General features: G+C 39.1%; 1 protein-coding gene across 1 annotated transcript in view; it reads left to right on the plus strand.

Annotated features, from left to right (window-relative positions):
* Positions 1 to 15,442, plus strand: part of erbb3b (erb-b2 receptor tyrosine kinase 3b) — a 41,465-nt gene that overhangs the window by 10,537 nt on the left and 15,486 nt on the right. The window contains exons 3-8 of the mRNA XM_079402503.1: positions 9,898 to 10,049; positions 10,130 to 10,310; positions 13,099 to 13,224; positions 13,896 to 13,958; positions 14,806 to 14,924; positions 15,068 to 15,209. Coding sequence (XP_079258629.1) covers positions 9,898 to 10,049; positions 10,130 to 10,310; positions 13,099 to 13,224; positions 13,896 to 13,958; positions 14,806 to 14,924; positions 15,068 to 15,209 — 783 coding nt within the window. The remainder of the gene's footprint in view (positions 1 to 9,897; positions 10,050 to 10,129; positions 10,311 to 13,098; positions 13,225 to 13,895; positions 13,959 to 14,805; positions 14,925 to 15,067; positions 15,210 to 15,442) is intronic.

The following is a 15,442-nucleotide window of genomic DNA, read 5'->3' on the forward strand; positions in this document are numbered from 1 at the left end:
AGTTGAGGAACATCAAACAAAACAGACTGAATTAATAAGAGAAATGGAGAGGCAAGTGCCATCAGAATTATGGTCACAACATGAAACTGATGTAGGGCTAGTAAAGTCAGCTAACCCAATTAGAATAATACTTAGACCTGGAGCTACAGTACCTAGGAAAAAACAATACCCCTTGAAACCAGAAGCTGTAGAAGGAATAAAAAAGACAATCGAGGGGTTAATGACAGCAGGAGTGCTAATTGAAATCAATAGTCCTAGCAACACTCCAATATTGCCAGTAGCTAAAGCAGATAAATCCAAATGGCGTCTGGTGCATGACCTGAGAGCAGTAAATGAGATTGTGGAGGACTGGCCTGCGGAGGTTCCAAATCCGCATACGCTGCTAACCAATGTTCCATCTACTGCTAACTATTACACTGTGATTGATCTGTGTTCTGCCTTTTTCAGTGTTCCCCTGTCAGAGGAAAGCAGACCATTGTTTGCGTTCACCTATCAAGGTAAAAAATTAAGTTATACTCGAATGCCCCAGGGCTTCAAGCACTCGCCCCACATTTTTAATCAGGTATTAAAAACAGATCTAGAGGACCTCAGGTTAGATAGTACCCTAATACAGTATGTAGATGATTTGCTTCTTGCTTCTGCAACTCTGGAACAGTGTCATCAGGACTCAATTAAAGTGCTTACTAAATTAGCAGAGGGGGGACATAAGGTTTCCAAAGACAAGCTCCAATATTGCCTGCCACAGGTTGAGTACTTAGGACGAACAATATCACATGGGATGAAAGCAATATCACCCAGTCAATTAGAGGGCATTAGCAAAGTACCCCAACCTCAAACAGTAGGGCAGATGATGACTTTTCTAGGAATGACAGGTTTTAGTTCAGATTGGATTGAAGACTATGCCATTAAAACAGCCCCGTTAAGAGCCTTAATGAAACAAGTGGGTCATCAAAATCTTAGGGCACCACTGACATGGACAACAGATGCATTAGTAGCATTTGAATCATTAAAAAGAGAATTGCAGTCTGCACCTGCATTAGCAACACCAGCATATGACCAAGTATTTCATTTGTATGTTGCAAATAGAAAAGATGGCTATGCATCTGCAGTACTTATGCAAGAGACTTGTAGTGGAAGGAAAAAACAACCAATTGCCTACTACAGCACAAAATTAGACAGTGTGGCTGAAGGATACCCGCCATGCTATCAACAAGGACTAGCAGCAGTGTACTTTGCATATGAAAAAGCCTCTACAATAACTATGGGTTATCCAGTCATAATATATGCACATCATAAGATAGTGGAATTGTGGGAACAGGGTAAATTCGTTCTTACCCCTTCTAGGTGTCTGGCATATTCAACATTATTGACCTTTCCAGATATAACGATAAGGAGATGCACAATAGTCAATCCAGCCAATCACATACCTTTGCAAGATGAGGGAATACCTCACGAATGTGTAGCTGACTCCTTAGCATTCACCAGATTAAGACCAGATTTAGAATCAACACCCATCTCTGAGGCACAGGTTGATTACTTTGTAGATGGATCATGCTTCAGAGACCATTTGGGTAATCACGCAGGATTTGCAATTGTTAGATGTGACAGTGATGACTTTATTCCAGTGGTGGTGCAGCATTGTGAACAACCATGCTCAGCACAACTGGCAGAGTTGAAAGCTCTTACTGAAGCCTGTAAATTAGCTAAAGGCATATCAGCAAATATTTATACTGATTCTGCGTATGCTCATGGTGTATGTCATCTTTTTGGAGCAGTTTGGAAGCAAAGGGGATTTAAGAAAAGTGATGGTACACCAGTACAACATGGTGATCAGATAATTGATTTAATAACAGCTATGATGCATCCAAAGAGATTGGCCATCGTTAAATGCCAAGCACACAAGAAGGGTAATGACTTTGTGATTAGGGGCAATAATGAAGCAGATAAATATGCTAGACAAGCATCTGGCTGCACTACAGCAATAATGGCTCCGTCCATTCTAATTCAACCTCAGCCTCAATTAGCAGATGTAGCACGGATGCAGCAACAAGCTACCCCATATGAACTCAGTGTATGGCAACAGAGAGGAGCGACAAGAGACGCAAATGGGCTTTGGCGGTCACATGAAGGACAAATGATAGCTCCCACACCATTGCTTACAATCCTGATCTCTGACGCGCATGGTTTCGACCATTGCGCGAGGGGGGAAGTGATTAGAAAGGTAAAACGCCAAGGATTTTGGTCACCTTATTTACAAGCAATGGTGGATGAGTATCTGTCTGAGTGTGACGTCTGTGCCCAAAATAATGTAAGAAAGGGAACAACCGCACCCGTAGGTCATATTCCTGTCCCAGAAGGGCCATTCAAACATTTGGTAATGGACTATGCAGATATGATAAGAACTGTCAGAGGTAAAAGATATTTACTGGTTATAATTGACAGATTTAGTAGATGGGTGGAAGCTGTTCCATCAGCAGACCAAGGGGCTCAAACAGTGATTAAATTTCTGACCAGAGAAGTAATTCCCAGATTTGGAATACCATCCCAAATTAGTTCAGACAATGGATCAGCATTCATTCAAAGAACAGTAAAGGCAGTAATACAACAGTTAAGGGTAAAGCAACGTCTAGGTTGCGTCTATAGACCTCAATCTCAAGGGATAGTGGAACGAATTAATGGGACTCTCAAGGCGAAATTGAACAAAATTTGCGCCGATACAAAATTAAATTGGGTAGATGCACTGCCCCTGGCGTTGATGAGTTATCGTATGCAAACAAATAGGATAACAAACTTGACCCCACATGAAATGCTGACAGGTAGACCAATGCCAGTCCCATATTTGAGAGGTCCATATGAAGGACCGCCCCTTGAACAGTTGCAAATGGAGTTAAAAGCATATATGAAACAGCTGACGAAAATTCATGAAGCCATCCATACACAAGAACAGAATAGAGGTCCAAGAGAGGAAGAGGAAACACCTAGTGTTATACAACCTGGAGATCAGGTATATTTGAGGGTCTTTAGAAGGAAATGGAATGAGCCAAGAAGGGAAGGGCCATACACTGTAGAAAGAGCCACCCCAACAGCAGTACAGGTGCAAGGTAGCACAACTTGGTACCATTTAAATCATTGTACCAGAGTACCCAGATTGAGACCCAGAAGACGAGAAGAACAGATAGTAGAGCTCCCTTCAAGGGAGCACAGTCCAGAGAGAGGTGGGGAAGAAAATGAGCAAGTAGGGCCCCCTCCAAGAGAGCAGAGTCCTGAAAGTAACGGGGAGGGGGAAGAAAGTAATGCTGATGAACCTCATTTCAGGGAAACAGAGCGCGCAGAAGCCGCAGCACTGACTGAAGATGGGGTGCAGCCTCCGGAAGTGGAACATGAAAGTCAGGGTGAAACTGATCGTGATCTTGGTGATGATATATCTGCTGCAGAGATTGCCCAAGACGCGGGGCAATCCACAAGACCATTCGAACCACAGCCATCAACTAGTGTTCAACCCAGATATCAACCTGATGAATTCCTCACGCTTGATCCAAACACCATTGCTGAATTATTCTCTTAAAATGACTGATCAGAAACCAGGTATTTATGCAAACGAACATGTTAGAAAGGGGTCAGTAAGTAGGGCTAACGATAATGAAAACAATGCTAAAACATCAGTTTTAAAGAAAGAAGGACTGCTAGGTGCAGCCCATGACAATGAGTGGTTCAAATGGGCAGAATACACTGCAAAAGTAGCAGGAATGGATAGTTGTGTGTTTTGTTCTCCATCCCCTCTCGAAAAATTAACAGTAGTGCCCAGTCCCTATGATTTCATCCAATGTGGTAAACATTATGCTCAATATTGTAAAGACACTAAAGCTAAAGGGATACGTTTTCTAAATGCCACATATTGTCCAGCAGAATGCTTACTTATGCTAGGAAACAAGGGCTACTATAGAGATTTTGGCAAAATAAGAATAGGAAAAGAGTGTAATCAGATGAATATTAGAGTTGCTCGAAATAAAAGAGAGATCCCATCAGCCTATGATATTGACTACACATTAGATTATGAATGCTTCAACAGAACCAACGGAAAACAAGATGTGGGTGAATTTGGGGGCAACTGTGCGGTAATTTGGCATATGGATGTATTCATGTTTCGAAATCCACATGTAGCTAAGTTTCATAGTCTAATGTATGCTACCGCAACTATAAAAACAAATATGACAATTGTGAGATTAATAGACAAATGTGCAGAAGCTACAATTCACTTTCCTTTTATTTATTATCTAATGGATCAAACAGAAGCAGTGGCAGATTATTATTGGATGTGTGGAGGAAAAAGATTGCGAACCACACTCCCAAAAGATTGGAAAGGTATTTGTACCAGAGTAAGATTGATGCAAGGAATAACAATAATAGAGGGAAACATAGATAGTGTAAAGAACCCCAAATCACAAGTAAGCAGAGCAAAGAGAGCGTATGCTCCAGACCCAAAAGTGTACTTAGATGCAATTGGCCAACCTAGAGGAATACCAGATAAATTTAAAGCAAGAAATGAGGTAAAGTCTGGCTTTGAGTCTCTACTTGTATGGATAGCCACCAACAAAAACACTGAATGGATTAATTACATTTACTATAATCAGCAGAGGTTCATTAATTACACCAATGATGCCTTAAGTGCTCTTGGAGAACAATTAGATGCAACAAGCAAAATGACATGGCAAAATAGACAAGCTTTGAATTGGCTGTTGGCAGAGAAAGGAGGAGTTTGTGTAATGTTTGGTTCTGACTGTTGTACCTATATCCCAAATAATACAGCGCCAGATGGATCGTTCACCCAAGCGATGGATAAACTGAAAAATCTGAGAGAAGAAGTGACCTTGAATGCTGGAACAGATCTGCAGATTGGAGACTGGTTAAATTCAATTTTTGGGTCTTGGAAAGGGTGGTTGATTAAGGTGGGCATCGTAATAGCAATTGCTATTGTTGTGTTTTTTGCACTGTTTTGTTGTGTTATACCTTTCATCAGATCCATGCTAGCCAGTGCTGCAGCCAAACAGATGCTAAGCATATCAGTAAGACCAACCGGAGTTGACATTGGATATGCTCATGGATACACTGTGGGCCCTGGACTGGACGAACTAGACGACTTTGACCTGGAAGAGACTATTCTGTGAAACCTTTCCTGAAAGAACAACGGAGTGGTAGGGAAGGGGTGCCTTTTAATTTTTTATACTTCTTTATTTTCACTTTTGTAGATATATTAGAGGTGTGGGATAGTGTAGGGAGAGAGATAGGGGTACTATGTATTTTCCTTTGGCATATGCCCCTTCCTGAAGTCATTTACTCCTTATATCATTTATATTTACTCCTTATATCATTTATATCGAAATTATTTACTAATCATGTATAATGTGAATGCTGAAAGAAAAAGGGAACGATAAGGGTCTGAAGCAGGTCATTGTCCATGTTATGAGGCATTGCAACCAGAAAAAGGGAATGACAAAGAAGGATTAATTGATATCTGAAAGGTGATTGAGGGTCTGACCCAAGTCAGGAGTGCAATAACAGTGTTTATTCATTTAGCCCAGCCTTCAGAGATCAATATGTATTTTTTCTATACTTATTTTTTATGCTATTACACTAACATTCCATTAGTTATTATAACAATGATTGCTGTATACACTGGAACATGTCGTCAGAAAGGAAGAAGGAAGGATCGACGAGCACCTCAGTGCTTAGCAACACGAGTAGATTCAACTGGGGTTTAAAAACCCACCATCTACTCCAACACCAGATAGGGCTAGAGGAAGCTCCTCTGGCAACGAAGGATAACAAAACCAGATAGCGCTCTAGGCTACCGGAAATGCCTAGAGTTCCTCTGGCTGCGTGGGACAAACCAGTGTTTTAAATCTATTTTCTAGATGTGTTTATTAATCACTCATATATTCTACATAACCATGACAACCATGGGCAAGGCTTGAACATTTTGTGCACATGCTTACACACACATTAATGATTGAATTATTAATCCCGAAAAGTATGGTTGGATAGGAAGACAGATTCTTTTACTCTCCTCTAGTCAAAGGTGAGGAGAGATGTTTGGGTCTGGCTTCCTCTGGAGTGCGGTATCATGAAGAAACAATCTGACAAGAGGTTATGAGAGGCCGCACGCTGGCTGAAAGAGGGTATAAACTGAGGGGTGGACTCATGGAACTGCACTCTAGGTAATGAACATGATTGTGAGACTTAGTAAAGTCTCAAAGAGAGGAATATATTGTATATTTTTGTTTACTCACTATAACATTATCTTATTCAAAATGATAAAACATGCTTAAAAATGTAATTCATGCACTGTTCTATGCAAACATGTACTAGTCTATGCAAAAGTGTGATATCCTACTGTACTGGATGTCTGAATACTGATAAATGGTCTTAGAGTGCCATCTATTGGTCATACTGAGTATAGATGTTTTATAGGCCGTATACACCGGTCAAGGAGTACAGTAAACTTAGGATAACCTGGGGAACTTTGGGTGATTTCCAGAATATGAGGAATATGACAGATACATGTAACCAACTGTGATGTATGTCGTCTGGGATCACTGCCAACCAATGGGAGGAGAAGAAGAACTTTTACTTTTTAAAAATGACGAATACAGACGAATGCCACCATTAAAAAAATAGACAAGGTGAACAAGTAATTAAATGTGGTAAATCAAACAGACATAGACAATGAGAATAACAGGAACTACCAAATATGGGCAATAAGAAACATATATATACTCTGTACCAACACTCACAGAATCAGAATCAGTCAATGGGACAGCTGCTTCTCGACTTTATTGTCTTGTTATAATAAAGTCTTTTCTTTCACATTTGAAACTCTGCTGTTTTTGAGCCTTTCTAATTGCATGACTGAGATCCAGACCATCGACGAGAGCACGATTTTCCACAACATTGCATGATCTCAGCCCTGCACGCACACACACACAGAACCACTGTCAATCACAGCTACACATTAACAGAGCCACACATTTATAGCTAAGTGACAATACTGTGCTTTGTTCATTAATAATGCCTCTCTAGATCTCATAGCCAGATACAGCCTTAGGCCCCAGACATGCAGCTGAGCTTTACACTCTGCCAGTCTCGGGAATATACCGTTTAACCCCTCGCAAAATACGCCTGAAAAAAATTTGACTCCAGCAGTTTTCAGCTCCCAACATTTAAAGATTTATTTTTGTTTTGTTCTTCCTGAGTGTTCTTTGCACACAATTAATATTTTATAGCGACGCTTTGATGGATGGGTTTATTGAATGCGTACGCACGCAGGTTCACCAGCCAGAACTTGCTGTGTTTGTTTTACAATGTAATTTTCAAGTCCTTCTATGTTCTTTAAGGAATATTCCAAGTTAATCTCACGCCCTATTGACATATTTGTGGCTGGCTCATCCCACCTCTTACAAAATTCTGCTCTACAAAGGCAAAATGCAATTCAGTCTTGTGATCTGTGTTGTGATGGACAGGTTTGATTCAGATTCCGAGAAAACACTAGAATTTGATATCAAATCAATGTAAATTCAATCAAAAAACTTTGATGCTATTTTCTCAGGTTGGTCTGTTTTGCCTTTTTAGAGCAAAACTCAACAGTAAATGCAGCTCACATCAAATTTTCACAGGATAATTTGTGAATTCAGGTGCTTTAATAACACTACAAACTTTGTATTTCAGAATATTTGTATTTTATAACCAAAAAAGTAAAAAAACTGAATGTTTTAAACCAGGGCTGTCCAAACTCGGTCCTGGAGGGCCGGTGTCTTGCAGAGTTTAGCTCCAACCCTAATCAAACACACCTGAAGCAGCTAATCAAGCTCTTACTAGGCATTCTAGAAACTTCCATGCAGGTGTGTTGAGGCAAGTTGGAGCTAAACTCTGCAGGACACCGACCCTCCTGAAGTTGAGTTTTACTAAAACACAGTACTGAATTTAACCTGGAATATTCTTGCTGTGACTAGAACATAGCCAAGATTAGTTTATCGTCATGTCTTATGAGACCAGAATTTCAAATCTGTTCACATCTGTTGCAGTGCATGCTGGGTAGTCTCGAATGCCACAGTATAAAAATATGATACACATACTGTCAGATGCACTGCAGTAGGACTGCACTGTGATTGTGATGCACATCTCGTCAGTAAAGCCGGTTTTGTGATTAGTAGTAAATCTCCATCACGTGCTTTCAGATGGAGCAGCATTTACTACACGGAGCCGTAGTTCACTGACAAGCTACGAAATATCGCGTTTATAATCGCTGATGAATCGCATTCGATTATGAACGCGATATTGCGTAGCTTGTCAGTGAAAGCACATGGAGATTTACTACTAATCACAAAACCAGCTTTACTGACGAGATGCGCATGACAATCACATGTGATTTATCGTGCAGTCCTACTGCAGTACACTCAAGAGTTGTGGCCTAAGAGTCATGGAGACTCTTGTGTATTTTATGGGTGGGGAGAAGGGAGAGAAAGCAAGAGAGAGAGACTTTCTATCAGTTGTCATGTCTTTCTGTCACCTCGGGCTAATAACCCTGGATTCCATCTCTGTCTGAAGCCATTTCCCACTATTATTTTCTTCTCTTTTTAAGTCTGTTTGGGGACTTTCAGTTGTCTTGTTCTACATGCTGACCTGCAGCTTCTTGGTGACCTCTGACCTTGCCCTCATTATGTTAATGACCTTGTGTTGTGGCCACTGCATGAAGTCTTTGTGTGCGTTGTGAGTGGATGCCTTGTGTGGAAGTGGCCACTTCAAAAGAGCTATATTTGTGTACAGAGGTTTCTATATTTGTGTACAGAGGTTTCAGAACAGTCTCGTACATTTGTGCAATTTACAAGAGGTTTTCAGCCTATATATTTAAATGGGTTATCAAAGACGTATTCTTTATTTACTACTTAATATGTCTATGGATAGCATATGTTGATTCGCCTGTTAGCTTATTTTATTCGCCTGTTGGTTTGTTAAATGGAAAATGCATGTACAGTAATACACTTGAACTTGAAAGGCTGAAATTATTCTCCGTAATACACTGTAAATACACTGATCAAAATTTTGTGGTTGGTAAGATTTTTTTATGTTTTTGAAGGAAGTCTCTTATACTGACCAAGGCTGCATTTATTTTATCAAAAATACAGTGAAATATCAATATATAAATATTGTGAAATATTATTACAGTTTAAAATAACTGTTTTCTCTTTTAATATTTGTAAAATTTATTTTATTCCTGTGATGTCAAAGCTGAATTTTCAACAGCAATTATTCCAGTCTTCAGTGTTACATGATCCTTCAGAAATCATTCGAATATGCTGATTTCTAACATTTTTGTTATTGTTATCAATGTTGAAATCTGTTGTGCTGCTTAATATTCTGTGGAAACTGTGATATGTTTATTTCAGTATTTTTTTTTTTAATGAATTTTTTAAGTTCAATTGAACAGCATTTATTTAAAGTAGAAATCTTTTATAACATTATAAATATCTTTACTGTCACTTTTAATCAACTTAAAGGGATGGTTCTCCTAAAAAATAATATGACCCCATGATTTGCTCACCCTCAAGCAATCCTAGGTGTAAATGACTTTCTTCTTTCAGACAAATACAGTCGGAGTTATGTTAAAAATGTCCTGGCTTATCCAAGCATTTTAATGGTGGTGAATGGGGTTTAAGATTTTTAAGGCCAAATCATCGGGTCATTTTAATTTTTTGGTGAATTATCCCAATGCATCCTAGCTGAATCAAAGTATTATTTCTTTTAAAAAATGACAATATGAGTTGTGACAGTAAATTGCTATTCAAATGATCCACAAACTCATATACAGCATAGATAGATCTAATTATTTTCTTTCACCGCCAGTTTGCACGGGCACCAAGAATGCTCTGAGCTCCACAGGCACGCCTGCACAACACTACAATAACCTCAAGGAGCGCTACACCGGATGTGAGATCGTCATGGGCAACCTTGAGATCACACAGATGGAGAGTGACCTCGACTTCTCCTTTCTTGGAGTAAGAGAGTATTTTTTTACACATATATAATGGTTGATTTGGCCATAAGATAAAATTCTTATCTAATGCTTCTCTTTCAGAGTATCCGAGAGGTCACAGGCTACATCCTCATTGCTATGAACCAGTTCAGCAGGTTGCCGCTGGACCAACTAAGAGTGATTCGTGGTAGCAGCCTGTATGAGAAGGAATTGGCCCTTTCTGTCTTCCATAATTTTGAGAGTCACGGTGGCCTGGAAGATCTGGGCCTCACCAACCTCACAGGTGAGATGAGATAATAATATACTGTTAGCGAGGGAAATATGCTAAAAGAGACAAAGAGATGTCCAGAAATTAGTAATTTGTTCAAATTGAACATGAAACCACCATAAAACGTGCCACTGCAAAAACAGAAACAAAATGTACCTGCTATATTAGTTATAAGACAAAAACTCAAATTTAAACACAATGAAAAAAAATTGGTGAAACAATTGCTAGTAAATTTAGCAAATAATAACAAAGAAACAAGTAAGGCATTGAATCAAACATGATTTTTTTTTTTTTTTTTAAAGGGGCTTAACACAGTTTAACCCAATCTCATGTTAATCTTGAGTACCTATAGAGTAGTACTGCATCCTTCATATCTCCAAAAAGTTTTTAGTTTGATCATATTTATAAAAGAAAGATACAGCTTTACGATTCTCTCCGGAAAAAGCCGAGCTCCTGGAGGTGTGCCGTGGGTGGAGCTAAAGTGTGACGAGCACTGGAGCGCTGATTGAGACATTTGATGCCGTTTCACTTACCGTCTGCAGTTCTGAATTATAACCGGGATCTTTTATAGCTGGGACCTCCCAATCTTTCAGTATCAAACGATGTGCAAATCCAGCGTCGAACTGGGCCTTGTTTATAAAACGTTCGTCAACAAACACACTTGCGAAACTTCATTGCTGCCCCGGAAAAACAAACTGCATCCACTGTTCACATAACGCTGGGTTCTTTTGAGAAGCTGAACAAGGTTATCTTTCCCTCACAACCAAAAGACATTCTTCCCGAGCGAGTCCTGTGCAGCAGTGCAGCCGAATGAAGCGCGTTGATTGGCGCGTTCTTGCTCTCGCTCTCACTCTGGTTGATGTGTGCACGGGCGTGCTCTTCTTCTTCTTCTTCTTCCGTTTTTTGTATGTTGCATTCTTTGTGCATATCGCCACCTACCTTTGCTGTTATGCAGTCATGATTTATTTATAATCAGTTTTCGGGTGCTCTCTTCCAGGAGAAATGCCCATATAAGGAGTTCCACCGTCGTTTACGTCAGCAAGAGCCACGATTGAAAAAAACTTTCTGAGACTTGTACAAACCTGGAAGTACGATTTTTGGCACAGAAATACTCTGTCATACTTCCAAATTGCTTTTTGAAACTTTGGCCATGCTCAGCATGAGAATCAAACTCTTTAACAGTATAAACAACTCTGAATGCATGAAACAGCATTGTACCCCCCCCTCCCCCTTTAAGTTCAGAGACTGGAGTGTATTTTCTTTAAACGTAGTCCAATAATCGTTTTTACAATGTGGAATAGAGAGAGTTTTTATCACTTGGATCATAAATGCTTCCTCAGAGCATTCCTTTCTGTGGAGCATTTATGACCCATGTCTTGTAAAGCTACCTTCTCAAGACAAAATAATGTGACAGCTTCATTTGACATCAGTGAGTTGCAGAAATGTGTAGAAGTGTTTAGGAATCTGGCATATTTGCATAGTGTAGCACTGGCACACCCATGTCACTCAATAGCCTCCTGAGACCCAGCTCTGGAGTTTTTGTCTCTGTAGTGGACATTCTATTTCAGTGAATTTCTCTGAGACCTCACATGTCACAGTTGTAAGTCTGGATGTCCTGTACAGAGCACATTCAGGGCTTTATAGAGATACTAAATGATTGGAAGTTTCACCATGACCACACCCTCTCCTAGGTCTTTAAAGATGGCTAAATTTAATTTAGTGAAACATTTTACATCCTTATGGAAATATGATTATATTTTGTAATTGTCATTTAAATCTGAATAATTTTCTAATTGTTTGTCAGAAAGCAACATCTCAGGAAAATGTTATGGGTTTTCAAATTCAAATATGACTTCCTGTTATGAAACAGGACATCATTTCATACATGTCCACTGTAGAGGACTCCAGGACTAAAATTATGTTTATGATGCATTTTGAGAGACATGACAATTGAATAGGAAAATAAATTATATATGTATTTTGTTATGAAATATTAAATATTATTATGACAATCTGGCCAATTATTACTCCCATTATGACAATAATTTTTTCAACATGCTGTCCCAACAGCAACCCATTAATATGCAAATTAGATACAGTATAGATACACTGTGTTTAATGAGAAAACCAGTTTATGGAAATTTGTACAGACATATTGCATAAAACAAAATGGTATATCAAATAAATTTGTTATATATTTTATAACATAGTTGAGAATCATCCTGAAACAAAGTTTAGAAGAAAAAAATCCTGAAACCTAAAAATGCATTATTGATTTAAAAAAAAATCCCATTGTTTTAGCCCTTTTGATGTCTATTCATTCTATTTTATTTTTAGAAAAACTTAGTCCTAGTGTCCTCTACAGAGGACATAGAAAAAATATTAATAAAATATAAGTTTTCTAAATTCACAAAGCTTTTTTTTTTGGGGGGGGGGGGGGGGGGGGGGTCTCAGGAATAGAGCAGAATACTAAACAGACAGGCCCTCAAAATCTGTGTGTGTGTGTTTTGTAGGTCACATCAGTTGACTTGTTCAGACTCATCTGAGATGTTAGTAAGGGACACATATTCTATGTCTTCTGTGTTAGCTGAGCAAGCAGTATCATACTTTTTCTGCAGATCTTTACAAAAATTAGAACAACCCCTCTTTAATTCTGTTTTGACAGTAAAATGAAACTTAAAATAACTCTTCACACTTGATATAGTACAGTTAATAGACAATACTGCAAACAGGTGTTTGTTCCACTCCTATACATCACATGTTCTGACTTAAATGAATCAGACTTCCTTCATTCGGTCGGCAGAGATCTTGGAAGGAGGAGTACAGATTGTCCATAACAGGAATCTCAGTTATGCTCCATGGATCAACTGGCGGGACATTGTCAGAGACAGTGATGCTCGCATCCAGATCCAGAACAACGGAAGAAGAGGTGTGTGCATTCACACCTTGATTGGGTGGTTATTGATTTAGAGTGTGAGATAGCTGTGTGTCACTCAATTATGTTTTGATATTCATGTCCAGAAAATGTTTTTGTCATTTACTCACCCCCATTTCATCCATCCTCATATTGTTGTCTTTCTTCTGTATAACACATCTAAGCTGTTACTTACCATGTATGGAAAATAGATGATGATTTGATAGATAAAAGAGTGCCATACAAGTAGCTTAAAAGGGTTTCTGATGCCTTGTCAAATTGTTGTTTTCTTTTTAAGATTTTGCCTTTATTTGTATAAGACACTATTTCTGAAAGGAAGCGAGGAGGGAGAGAGAGGGTGGGATGGGATTGGGAAAAGTCCGTGAGCCAGGACTCGAACTCGGGATGCCCAAAGCGCAATGGCGCTATATGTCCCCGTGCTGCCTACGAGGCAATTGCTGCTGACCAAATCTTTTTTCTTTTTCTTTTTTTTGTGAGGAACAGTGGTGTTAAATGCCAATGATGTCAATGTTTAAAAAATGTTTTGAAACAAAAGCACAAAATGAGATAAAATGGAACAGTATGGGGTCAGAACCAAATGAGGGTATGGTACTGATGACAAAATGTTCATTTTGAGAGAATTATCCCTGTGATTTCATTTATTTAGATCATTGTGTGTTTCATAGGATCCTGTGATTCTGCATGCGGAGAGTTCTGCTGGGGTCCACGTAAAGATCAGTGCCAGAAATGTGAGTAACTGAGATTCAATTTTCAGTTTCTTTCAAAATTCTCCAATAAAAAAAAAAAAAAGGAAAAATCTTAACTGACCACAAACTTTTGAATTATAGTGTATCTTGTGTGATACTTTGCACAGTTTTTATTATTTAATAACTGTCCCATAGGCGCCGATTTATGTTTGTGTTGGTGGGTGTAACAATCACCCCCCCCCTCCCTTTTTTTTCTTTTTTAAAAAATAAATAAATGTGTATAAATGTGTAACAGATGCTTGCAGATGCAAATAAGGTGAATAATACCTTGTTTTTTTATTAAAATAAAGTTAACATTGGCCAGCCATATATCAGGTTGTTTATTACTTATCAGAGCTGTTGAACCCAGAGTTTTGCACTAAATAAAACCAAATAATTCACACAAAAGATAAAATCAACAGGTGCAAGGAGTATTCGATGAAGCCCGTGTGAATTTATGTTTACTGTATAGAGAAATTAACAAATACACTGCTCATTTTGCCGACTTTGAAGCATAGCTTACTGCCACATAAAACTCCATGCGATCGCCCAAATATGAACTACTGATAATGAAAACTGCTCAAACACAGTTTTATCCAGAATTAAATCCTGAGTGTGCTTCAGATATTAGTGTGTGCTCTAGCCTCAATGCACATACATTTTCATGTATATTTTTGTCCCATCCAATGCTGTCCCATCTGGTTAGTTTGTCAAATTTGTTTTGCCAATATAATAGTAAATAGAGTAAATCTTGAGTGTTTTCCTGTGGGTGCTCAGCCATTCTGCGCCTATGAACTGTCCTACTTTTATACAAAACGACACTAAGGTGTTTTTTCTGTGTGTATTTCAGTGACAAAAACAGTGTGTGCGCCTCAGTGTCATGGCCACTGTTTTGGGACCAACCCTAATGAGTGCTGCCACACAGAGTGTGCTGGAGGCTGCATTGGACCAAGAGACACAGACTGCTTTGTGAGTACTAGCACCATTGCCATTATACTCTAATTGCTCAAGATCTGCCACATCTATTGTAAGAGGCAAATACAATGAAAACAAAACCAAAAGCATTATAACAAACTTTTCTCAGGCTTTCGACTCTGATACTCTCCCAACAGGCCTGTCGACATGTCAATCACTCAGGCTCCTGCGTCCCTCACTGCCCTTGGCCCCTGGTGTACAACCGACAGACCTTTCAGCTGGAGCCCAACTCTGAAGCCATGTATCAGTACGGCTCCATCTGCGTACCCAAATGTCCCGGTGAGTTACAAGCCAATATACTCAGTTTACCACAGAAGAGAGTTTTACTAAAGCATGGGCCGGAAAATAAATAACCCGTTTCTGAGGAAATGGTGGCTTGGTCGATAAAGATCTAGGATTGTAATTTAAAGATAGCTGGTTTGAAACCTGCTGGAAATGATGTATAGGTTAGTAAATGAACTGTGAATGAACTCAGGGAGCATTCAGTGAGAGATTTGGATGATATGCCTCAT

Source organism: Barbus barbus (genome assembly GCF_936440315.1).
Source record: "Barbus barbus genome assembly, chromosome: 41".
Classification (NCBI taxonomy): Eukaryota; Metazoa; Chordata; class Actinopteri; order Cypriniformes; family Cyprinidae; genus Barbus; species Barbus barbus.